This window comes from Lepidochelys kempii, chromosome 9 (assembly GCF_965140285.1).
Source record: "Lepidochelys kempii isolate rLepKem1 chromosome 9, rLepKem1.hap1, whole genome shotgun sequence".
Taxonomy (NCBI): domain Eukaryota; kingdom Metazoa; phylum Chordata; order Testudines; family Cheloniidae; genus Lepidochelys; species Lepidochelys kempii.
The window spans coordinates 761,831-774,285 of NC_136388.1; the positions used below are offsets into that span (position 1 = coordinate 761,831).

Here is a 12,455-nt window from a genome sequence, read left to right on the forward strand (position 1 = left end):
TGAGTAACTGAGATAGCAGCTGGCACCCAGTTGATTCTTAACACATATTTCAAAATGTAATTCCCGTTCAAACCATACCCTGCTGTCTACATTGCTTCAGGTGGCTCCTGCCCCACTGGGATGCTCCAGAAGATGCCCTGCTGTGCCTGGCAGTCACGGCAGGGCCCTGCTGCAGCATGAAAGAGGCTTATAAAGGCTCTGGCTGCATGCTGCAGCAGCTCGTGCTGAGATATCAGAGCAGAGCTGGAGGTGGGCAGCACAATTCCCATGGGGCCTGAGCCATGTGGGGCACTCAGCATGCTCCTGGCAAGTCACACATTCGGATAGGTGAGGCTACTTTTAACCTTAGTGACAGAGAGTCTCACAGTGATCTGGGGGGTCTGGATGGGACAGCCTGCTTAGCACTGCTGCTGCCTGAAGCTTTATCCCTTTCACACACAGCTTTTAGAGCCTGCCCTGAAAATCACTTGAGGCTGAAGCCAAGAGAGTTCCTTCCGTGTAAGTCTGTGACACAAAACCCAATGAACAATCTCCCACCTTTCTGGGGGTCCTTCAAACTGGCACTCATATGCTCCACCGCTCGGTCAATCTCTTGGCTGTTGCAGACATTGAGCTGGATAGTTCTCATTCGCTCACTCTTCATATTGTCCAGTTCTTGAGAACCTGCTTCTCCTTGGTCCTAGGCAGAGGAAAAAAATCAGTTTACATCCGTTCAGGACTCGTGTGAAGTTTGTGCAAGAAGAAAAGGGCCAAACACAAGCCAGCTGCTAAAAGAAAACCATGAGAGTTCACAAAAAGAAAAGGAGGACTTGTGGCACCTTAGAGACTAACCAATTTATTTGAGCATAAGCTTTCGTGAGCTACAGCTCACGAAAGCTTATGCTCAAATAAATTGGTTAGTCTCTAAGGTGCCACAAGTCCTCCTTTTCTTTTTGCGAATACAGACTAACACGGCTGTTACTCTGAAACCTGTCATGAGAGTTCAGTGGGTGGTTACTGGATGGCTGGCTTGCCCCTGCAGCTCTGGGATGGAGGGGAAAGCTCTTTTCATAAGGAGGGAGTTACTCCCCCTGGAAGAATATCCCTCTGGGAGACCCTCCCCTGACCATTTAGCCCTGGCTGCTGAGTCTCCCACTTAATCTGCTTTGAAGAACTGCTCCTTTCTGAGGGAAAGAGAGAGTGTGAGATTTACTTCCACATGACTCAGACTTATGGGGCTTCGGTAATGCCCCACACTGAGAGCGAAAGGGGGCTGGGTCCCTCCTTCCTTTGGGCAAGTAACTCAGCTGAGTTGAGTTGAGTTGAGACTTGCTCTTTAAGATTCATGTTTGGCTGGGAAACGATAACATATCGTGTGCAGAAAATCACCCAGCAGCAAGAGTGGCTGTAAGCTTAGCACAAACCCGTCCTTAATCACAGAATCAGGGCTGGAAGGGCACTGGGGCACCTAGTCCAGCCCCTCATAACGTGTGGGCATCTCTGCACCCTTCTTTCCTATAAGCCACTGGCTATGCTGGGTTCTCACACACAGAGGTGAACATGCAGATCAGAGGTGCTTGTGGCCCTGCTACTGCTCAGGATAGTGCCTCGAGGCCAAAGAACCTGGCTGTCCCTCTCTCTCTCAGCAGTTTTCCCAGAACAGATAGACCGTGGAAGAGACTCTCCCCAGGGCCGGCTCCTGATCACTCCCTCTCTCTGTTCCTATCTCCCCTTCTTGGCACCTTTCTTCTCAGCTGAACATGCCCAATCCCCTCAGTGGGTCCTTTCAGAATTTACATCTTAACCCCTTCACCATCTTTACTGCCCTTCTCTCCAGCTGATCCAGGCCATCCGGCAGCAGGACACTCCAAACCGTTGACACTGCTCCAGAGATCACACATGGGCACATCCCCTTGGCTGCATTTACTCTCACTGCATCCTTTTATTACACACCTCTTTCTCAGCAAGCTCGCTCTCATTGATATGTCTGCTCTGAGCGGTTCCCCCAGCGGTGTGGAAATGTGGGCTGTGTTCACGTATCCACCTGGACTCTCATTCGGTCACGTTTTACACTGTATTCTAAGCTCTCTCTGCTCTTGCCTCCTGTCCCCCAGCACACGCCGCAGCTCCTCCCTCTCCACATGGCATGGTTTGGACCTGATGCTGAGATGTGGCTGTGAATTTCACAGGCTAATCCCTTCTCAGGACCAGTCCCTTGACTGGCAAGACAGCACTAGCTACAGGACAGCCATGGCCATTGCACAGATCCCTTGGTGACGATGGTGAAAGTCTGGCTTGAAAAAGCCTTGTGTCCTCTCCTTATTGCGAGAAACTCCCTCTGCCTCCCCTCCACAACGTGTCATCGGGAAACAGTTCTCTTTTTCTTCTGCACAAGCCAGTCACACAGCTCGTCCCTTGTGTGACGGCAGCCGAGCTCCAGTCTCCTTCCTGCTGTACCCTCTCTAGCTGGCTCTGCATTAGTTCCCTGCTGGTTAGCGTTAATATGCAAGCACTTTAGGGCTCTTCTCTTCTGACCTTTTACAATTGATTTGGCAAAACATCCCTGAGAGAATAAATCTGCCCTCACCCTCCTCTCTAGACTTGTAGATGAGAGAGCTGGGAGAGACCTGTCAGAGCACCCAGCCCACAATGCTGGGGCAGGCCAGTTTCTGTGGCACATTCTCCAGTGCTTTGTACTGTCTAGTTCTAAATAGCCCAAGTGACAGGGCTTCCCCTGCTTCCCTGGGCAGGCTATCCACTGCCTACGTTCTCCCTGAGACTGAGGATTGGTCTCTACTTGGAAGTGATATCAACATAAACTACACCGGTCATGGGTGTGAAAACCACAAATCCCTGACGGATGTAGCTATTCCGTGCTTCCATCAACACAGGGAGGTGGTGTTCCTGCACCGACAGAACAACCCCTTCCATTGGTGTAGGCTGTCTACACACTATGGGGCTATGCCGACATAGCAATGCTGATAGTCTCCATAGGGCGGACATACCCTCAGCCTACCTTTCCCCTAGCTCAGAGCCCACTCAACCAGAAGGCTGATCCTCCCATCTGTCCAATCCCAACATCTCACTGTGTTGGCAGAATGATGGCCGCTGATCCCTAAGTCCCTGTACTTCTGCTTCTTCCAAGGATTCTCCTGAAGGCTCCTCCTTTCCCAGGCCTCATCTGCTCTGGTTCGTGGTAGGATTTCTCTGGAGTTCATTAACTCATATCTCCGATGTCTTGTCTATTCTCTTCTCCATCTTTCCTTGGCATGCCTCTCCTGTTCCAGTGTGGGCTGTGTTAGCAGTGATTAGTATTTGCCCTTATAAGAAGGCATCATGTGCTTGATTCACACAGAAACATTCTGAAGAGATGCATATGAAAATGCAGCACGTTCAGACCCATGTGTAGCTTTTTGGATTGCTTGTTTTGATTGTGATTGGAAAGACAGCTTAGTGCAGACGTTGGTTGCCTGCTCAGACACAGGTGGTGCTGAGGTCACTGTGTGTAGGCCAAAAAAGTCAAACAACACACATACAGCACATCTAGAGATGCCAGGAAGAAGTCACAAAATGCAAGCATGCAAATTCCTCACAATCAGAAGACAGGGCCGGAAGAAGTAAGAGAGGACAAGTGAAACAAAAAAATACCTCTCCCTGCCCCCATGGCAAACCTTGGAGAAGCTGGGAAATCAACTCCCAGAGAAGAAAATCCTGCAGCCCAGGTTCAGTGGGGTGGGTCACAATGACCATGTCACCAAGTGCTGGAGGTATTGGCCAGGACTACACAGAGAAACAGGCATCTTTTGTGAGAATTCAGTTCCCATTGCACAGCCTCCAGGCCTCTGTGCCACAACTACTTCTAGAGATACTTTTCAGCATCGTAAGGTCCCCTGGCCACTTCACCACTGCCCCTTCTCCCTCCCACAGCTACAGAGCTACCTTGGCAGGACCAGATTCTTCTGTCCCCCCCACCCGACATGTTGAGCTAAACCCCACATTGACCCGTGCTGAGAAAGGGACAAGGGGTGGGACCCTGATGGCCAGGGTGGAGAACAAGCAGTGGCCAGGGGACACAAGGATGTAGTGCTGCCCCCTCTGGAAAGGAGCAGAGTCAGTTGTGCTGACCGCAGATGCCCTCGCCAGCAGACTATGCCGTGTTGGGGATACGGTGCATGGGCTGGCGCGGTACTCTGTTTTCATCTCCTAGTGACCTCTGGAGCAGTATCCAGACATCCTGCCCTCTGCTATGTGGAGAGGAGATGCTGTCTATGCCATTTTCCCCATTGCATGCTGGCTCTACAGGGGCAAGATTTCAGCCCCGGATCTGAACCCTGCTGCCACCTTTCTGTTTCCCGGTTACCCTCCAGTGCCCCCGGGCTACGACCTGGTGGCCCCATCAGCCTGGTCATGGTGGCCCTGCAATGCAGCATTTCATCTTCGAGCCCTGGGAGCCTCCTGTGCCATCCTATGGGCCTTTCAATAAACTGTTCACATGCTCATTTGCTACCCCATTCCCCTGGCTACTCACTCCCCAACAACGCCATAAGGCCTGAGCATGTGAGAGCAAAGCAAGCAAGGACTCCATGACACGCCTAGCAGCTGTGTAGATATCAGAGAGGTCCAATGGAGACAGATATGTTGCTGGAAAAATACCTTCTTCATCTTGTGTCATCTGGCTCCTATAGCTATTAACCAAAGAGGTGAAATAAGGCTGCTGCAGGGTGATGCTTACTTGGATCCAAGCTGCCATTATCTTTGGCAAGGAATCAAAATGTTTGGAAGCACCTGGTTGTGAAATGATGCATTTATAGAACCACAGTGGCAGATCCTCAGCTGCTTACTTGGTTTCCACTCATTCCTGATTCAAGACAAAACTCTCCCTGACTGCAGTTTGAGTTTCCCTGTGTAAAAATCAAGCAAGGAGCTCAGGGTTTGATCCCAACAGAAGATTTTGACTAATTAAAAAGTAGCACCAGATGTTCATTGCACACACACTATTCATTTGCATGTGGAGTAGGCCGCGGAAAAACGTTGTCAATCAAACCTATGGCCTTGAAGTGCAGCTATACTCTGCAAAGGTGACAACGTGAAAATGATACTCTGAAGTACTGCATTCATTTTCCACCAATCACTTCTAGATCAATTCACTTAATTTACATACTAAAAGACAACTCTTCTTATTCCCACCTCTAGAAATTCTATCTGGGATCTGAAAACCGTGCTGGGTTTCTTTCTGCCTCTAAGATCATCACCAGTATAATCGTTCTGCAATCAGAAGTTTGCTCAGTTTTGCTAATGATGCTTGAGGCATGAATCAAATTCAGGTCTCTCTCCCATAGCAGTACTGGTTCTGCAGGGCTAACAACAGAAACTTGGATTAGTCCATGTCAGGATATGACTTGAAGACTCACTGGGAGCAGATCTGCTGAGTAGGCTTTTGCCATTTTCACAGTCACTTTTCTGCTGATAACCCCTTTGAAGGCCTGTTGGCAGCACTTGCTATGGTCTCACTCTTTGAAGAACACACCAAGGGGAGTCCAGCAGAAAGTGCCACATCTAATTCCTGAGTGAGAGGCATTATATGGAACACACTCTGCCGAGCGTTGGAATGGCGTTCACAACAATGCATCCCCAGAGCCACTGCCAGGCAGTTCAGGCCCAAAACATGGCTTATGTGGGAATTGTCACAGGCCAGGGTTTTCTGAAGTGACAGAGATTGTAGGTGCCCAGCTTGAGACACCATAAAGGAGCCTGAGTTTCAGACAGTGCAGATCACCCACCCTCTGAACATCCGCCCCTTTAAGGTCTCTCAGGTCGGCAGCCAAAAACCAAGGCCCCCCAAATCACTAGTCGCTTCTCAACATTTTTGCCGGATCTGCCCAGGTGCTGATGTTCATTCTACATCTCTTTCATCTTTAGTATCAGAGGGATAGCCATGTTAGTCTGTATTCACAAAAACAACAAGGAGCCCGGTGGCACTTAAAAGACTAACTGATTTATTTGGGCATAAGCTTTCATGGGTAAACCCCCCCCACTGAAGAAGTATTTTACCCACAAAAGCTTATGCCCAAATAAATCTGTTAGTCTTTACGGTGCCACCAGACTCCTCGTTGTTTTAATCTTTAGCTCTGCCACAGACTACACTGACAGACCATAATGTTTATCTTTTATTGCAAAAGCTCAGTAGAAATACTCAGAAAACAAGCGGCCACTGTTCTGTCCTTCAGGTAGTTTTAAAACAAGCAACAGTTTCCATGGACCTACAGTCCTCTGATGTTCTTTTGCTGCATAGCCAGTAGAGGGAGCCGGAGTTAATAAATGAACCCCTTTTCCAGAGCTGCACTACCACAATTGACAGAGATGCTGAAAATCAAATTTCCTTCATTTGAAACAATGCAGGAGGGGGAAAAAATTATACAATTTAAAAAAATAAATGAAAAGGCAAAAACGAGGGAATTATATTGAAAACATTTTAAAAGTACCTGGCAGTGTCTCTTTGAAGCAAATAATTTGGACGTGGGCACAGTTACCACTCTTTGGCATCCTACTGAGAACAAAGTATGTTCTCACAAGAAACTGGGTTGGCAGCAGGTTTCTGAATACCTAAATAAGGAAGTGGTAATGTGTTTGGACTTTGGAGGGGTGGGGGACGGATAGCTCAGTGGTTTGAGCTTTGGCCTGCTAAACCCAGGGTTGTGAGTTCCATCCTTGAGGGGGCCATTTAGGGATCTGGGGCAAAAATTGGGGATTGGTCCTGCTTTGAGCAGGGGGTTGGACTAGATGACCTCCTGAGGTCCCTTCCAACCCTGATAGTCTATGATTCTATGAAACCATTCCAGGGCCTCACGCTGACACAGTGGTCTGCATTCTGGCCCGTCTTACACCCCATTGAAACCCTCACTGTAATAAACAGGAAAATCAAGACAGAATTTGACTAGAATACCTAGGAATTGACTTCACTTCCATCAGTACTACTGCCTTCACTGGAGTCACTCCTGATTTACACTGGGGATTAGACATACCTCTGATTCTGGAAAATAGTAAATTTGCACCATGTGTCATCTAGTCACCAGAGGGTCAGGGGGTGGGTGCACTAATATATTAGTCAAAATACACTTTAAATAAATAGGCTTTATCAGATTAGGTCCAAAGACCCAGCCCGGAATTGACTCCAACATTCTGATTTGAGACAGTCCCAAGTCACTGTGTCCAGATTTTAGGTTCTGACCCATTTTTAAATTGGCTCAGAGCCATGACATTTGGATCTGAATTCAGATGTGTAATTCCCCCAAATCTCAGGGTGGGTAGCTCTGGGGTTCTGGTCCTGGCCCATCTCCGATTCTCATGGAAGTGAAACAAATGCTTGTGTCATTTCCTGGTGTGACACCCACTGCTCGGAAATTGCACAGTGTGTTACAGTGCATGTGAATTAGATGAAGGACCAAGCTCTTTTATTTCCCTACCTTAAACAGGCAGCCAGCAAAGACAATGAAGCCTTTGGAGTGCAGGTGTTTGGCTAAAGAGAACCCAAATCCTGAGTCACAGCCAGTAATGAGCACAGCTTTGCTACCAATCTGTAAAACGAGATAAAATAAATAAAACATATTAAAAGAGAGTGTTTGAAACAAGTGAATTGCAGAGAAGGGATAAAACCCATATATGAGGTTAGAGGCATCCTCTCCCAGGGACGTCCTCCCAACTGTGGGCCAGTTAGTGGAATCTGGCACATCCCAAAGGCACCAAATATTAACCGCTGTATTCAGGGTTAGCTGAACTGAACAGGAATGAATAAATGCAATATGCAAACAAGAATTTACAAGGGGAGAAATATGTCAATGTGATTAAAGAAAGGTTGTAGTTTAATCCTACTCACTGCTTGTTTTCTGTGGCCAACCTATAACACACAAACCTTCTAGTTACAGGTTTTAGAGTAGCAGCCATGTTAGTCTGTATCTGCAAAAAGAACAGGAGGACTTGTGGCATCTTAGAGACTAACAAACTTATTTGAGCATAAGCTTTTGTGAGCTACAGCTCACTTTATCGGATGCATTCAGTGGAAAATACAGTGGGGAGATTTATATACACAGAGAACGTGAAACAATGGGTGTTACCATACACACTGTAAGGAGAGTGATCAGGTAAGGTGAGCTATTACCAGCAGGAGAGCGGGGGAGGAATCCTTTTGTAGTGATCATCAAGGTGGCCCATTTCCAGCAGTTGACAAGAACATCTGAGGAACAGTGGGGAGTGGAGGGGGGGGGGGGAAATAAACATGGGGAAATAGTTTTACTTTGTGTAATGACCCATCCACTCCCAGTCTCTATTCAAGCCTAAGTTAATTGTATCCCGTTTGCAAATTAATTCCATTTCAGCAGTCTCTTGTTGGAGTTTGTTTTTGAAGTTTTTTTGTTGAAGAATTGCAACTTTTAGGTCTGTAATCGAGTGACCAAATACACTCACATATATCACATTGGGATTGACAGAGCCAGAAGAGTACCCAGAAGTCACCTACTATAGGACAGGCCCAACAAAGAAAATAACAGAATGCCACTAGCCATCACCTTCAGCCCCCAACTAAAACCTCTCCATCGCATCATCAAGGATCTACAACCTATCCTGAGGACGACCCATCACTCTCACAGATCTTGGGAGACAGGCCAGTCCTTGCTTACAGACAGCCCCCCAACCTGAAGCAAATACTCACCAGCAACCACACACCACACAACAGAACCACTAACCCAGGAACCTATCCTTGCAACAAAGCCCATTGTCAACTGTGTCCACATATCTATTCAGGGGACACCATCATAGGGCCTAATCACATCAGCCACACTATCAGAGGCTCGTTCACCTGCACATCTACCAATGTGATATATGCCATCATGTGCCAGCAATGCCCCTCTGCAATGTACATTGGTCAAACTGGACAGTCTCTATGTAAAAGAATAAATGGAAACAAATCAGACGTCAAGAATTATAACATTCAAAAACCAGTCGGAGAAGACTTCAATCTCTTTGGTCACTCGATTACAGACCTAAAAGTGGCAATTCTTCAACAACAAAACTTCAAAAACAGACTCCAACGAGAGACTGCTGAACTGGAATTAATTTGCAAACTGGATACAATTAACTTAGGCTTGAATAAAGACTGGGAGTGGATGGGTCATTACACAAAGTAAAACTATTTCCCCATATTTATTATCCCCCCCACCCCCCCACTGTTCCTCACACGTTCTTGTCAACTGCTGGAAATGGCCCACCTTGATTATCACTACAAAAGGCCCCCCCCCCCCCCGCTCTCCTGCTGGTAATAGCTCACCTTAAGTGACAGGTTTCTAAGCCCTGGTCTACACTAGGACTTTAGGTCGAATTTAGCAGCGTTAAATCGATGTAAACCTGCACCCGTCCACACAATGAAGCCCTTTATTTCGACTTAAAGGGCTCTTAAAATCGATTTCCTTACTCCACCCCTGACAAGTGGATTAGCGCTTAAATCAACGTTGCTGGCTCGAATTTGGGGTACTGTGGACACAATTCGATGGTATTGGCCTCCGGGAGCTATCCCAGAGTGCTCCATTATGACAGCTCTGGACAGCACTCTCAACTCAGATGCACTGGCCAGGTAGACAGGAAAAGAACCGCGAACTTTTGAATCTCATTTCCTGTTTGGCCAGCGTGGCAAGCTGCAGGTGACCATGCAGAGCTCATCAGCACAGGTGACCATGATGGAGTCCCAGAATCGCAAAAGAGCTCCAGCATGGACCGAACGGGAGGTACGGGATCTGATCACTGTTTGGGGAGAGGAATCCGTGCTATCAGAACTCCGTTCCAGTTTTCGAAATGCCAAAACCTTTGTGAAAATCTCCCAGGGCATGAAGGACAGAGGCCATAACAGGGACCCGAAGCAGTGCCGCGTGAAACTGAAGGAGCTGAGGCAAGCCTACCAGAAAACCAGAGAGGCGAACAGAGAAAAAAGGCGCGAAACGATTGTCTGCCCTTGCTTTCACGGAGGGAGGGAGGGAACGGGGGCCTGACGATAGGTACCCAGAACCACCCGCGACAATGTTTTAGCCCCATCAGGCATTGGGATCTCAACCCAGAATTCCAATGGGCAGCGGAGACTGCGGGAACTGTGGGATAGCTACCCACAGTGCAACGCTCCGGAAGTCGACTCTAGCCTCAGTACTGTGGAAGCGCTCCGTCGAGTTAATGCACTTAGAGCATTTTCTGTGGGGACACACACACTCGAATATATAAAACCGATTTCTAAAAAACCGACTTCTATAAATTCGACCTTATTCCGTAGTGTAGACATACCCAGAGTAACAGCCGTGTTAGTCTGTATTCGCAAAAAGAAAAGGAGTACTTGTGGCACCTTAGAGACTAACCAATTTATTTGAGCATAAGTGATCACCCTCGTTACAGTGTGTATGGTAACACCCGTTGTTTCATGTTCTCTGTGTATATAAATCTCCCCACTGTATTTTCCACTGAATGCACCCGATGAAGTGAGCTGTAGCTCACAAAAGCTTATGCTCAAATAAATTTGTTAGTCTTTAAGGTGCTACAAGTCCTCCTTTCCTCTAGTTACAATTTCAGCAGATCTCATAAGCTAAGCAGAATCTGACTGGTTTAATATTTGGATGGGAAATATTTAATATTAATATTTAATATTTGGATGGGAAACCAGTTGGTTAATGTAAGATATTATTTTGCCTAGCTATTTTTCATTATGAAGGTCAAAAAGGGAAAGTTAATATTCACGTCTCCTCCTAAGAGCATTGAATGGCTGGAGGTCAGTGGTGGAGGATGTTCAAATCCCTGTAAGTAGTGTGTGAAGTGCTCTGACATCCTTTAGGAGCAAAGGAATTGACTCCGCCATTTTGATTAGATATAGGCCCAGGCCACTGTGTCTAGGTTTGATGTGCTGGCCCAATTTGCGCCAGGCATTACACATAGAGAGGGTGCTGCTATTGGTACCATTAGTTAAGAACCATTTACCGTGGCCTCTGTTGAAAACTAGACACTTGGCTTCCCCCAGGGCACACTGGGGCTGAGCGACAATGACATTAGCTAGTCTGACCGAACTCTCCACAAGATTCCGTCAGCCACTCGGGGTTGGAGCAGCATCTGTGATTAATGCAGTCAGGAATTATTATAATGTCAGGCCTGTGCCATGTGCAAAGGCAGGAGGGTACAAGCAGCTTTCCCTTCCCTATGCCTGGCCACAAGCATATCGGGGAACATGGCCCTTCCGGTGCTCCAGCAGGTAGGCACTAGCTGTCGGGAAGGAGATGAGGAGGGATGGGGCCATGCCCCTGATCAGCTAACAGTGCTATCTGTGTACCAAAGGGGGAGCACATGGTACCTTCACTAAAGTGAGCGTGGGGTAGGGTACTGCTCAGCCAGTACACCCCAGTGATTCCCAGGAGGCATTTGGGCAGGCTGATCTAGCTGTGCTCCTGAGGACTCCAGCAGGTGCATGGCTGCCCACCACGCAGGGCACAGGGCAGGATCTGACCCTTAATTAACTGTAATTTACAGCAATACAAATAATTGTGCCTGGTACTATGGCCATGGAGATTTTCTGTCAGAAAACACGTTTTAAACACTGCCCCGTGGTGAGTGTTTGGGAGGTGCACTATGCACATGGAAAAATGCTCCTTGGCATTTACATGGTGCTTTCATCCCAAAGTGCTTCACAGACCACAATGCTCCCAGCCCCTGAAATCCAGACACCAGGGCACCCAGCACAGTAAGAAGGTAGAACTGTGACCAAGGACACTATCTATGGCAGGTCCCAAGACCAGAGCGTGTGAGCGACGCACAATCCTTGAAGTGCTGTATCCTCACCACAAGTGCTATTATTCCCAAAAGTCAGTGGGCTCAGTACCAGAGTAACTGGGTCTGTGTTATACAGGTGGTCAGACTAACTGACGTAATGGTGCTGTCTGGCCTTAAAATCAAGGAAAGAATTTCACACATAGGGATGTGAGAGACTAAGTGACTTGCCCAAGGTCACCTAGGAAGCAAGTACCAGAGCAGAGAACTGAACCTAGGTCTTCTGAGTCCCAGGCTAGCACCCTAACCACTGGGCAATGTGTCCGCTGTAAACCCCTCTTCTTCCTCAAGGTGCCACAGAACATATTGTCAGGTTTCAGAGTAGCATAATGTGGAGCTACACCAATTTCCACCAGCCAAGAATTCTGCACCTAAAATCCACTCACGGGGGCAGGACTATTGTACATAGTCCTGTATACACTGTATAAACTTCCTTAGAGGGGAGCTTTCAAACCGGTGACTTCCTAATGTAGTAGAAAAAACACTGGTCTGGGTGTTCAATTCCCCCATTAACAGCACGTGTTCTTCTCCGTCAGTGGACACTACACACTAGGAAAGAATGTGGAATATGCTGGAGAGGTCCAACACTGGCTCTGTAGTGCGGATCAGAGAGGAGAATTTTGTCACAAGGTTTC

The 12,455-nt window shown here is 47.6% G+C and overlaps 1 protein-coding gene across 1 annotated transcript in view; it reads right to left on the reverse strand.

Moving 5' to 3' along the window:
• BDH1 (3-hydroxybutyrate dehydrogenase 1) overlaps positions 1-12,455 on the reverse strand; it is a 47,013-nt gene that overhangs the window by 13,300 nt on the left and 21,258 nt on the right. The window contains exons 4-5 of the mRNA XM_073358977.2: positions 7,443-7,553; positions 538-679 (exon numbers count right to left, since the gene is read on the reverse strand). Of these exons, the coding sequence (XP_073215078.1) occupies positions 538-679; positions 7,443-7,553 (253 nt within the window). The remainder of the gene's footprint in view (positions 1-537; positions 680-7,442; positions 7,554-12,455) is intronic.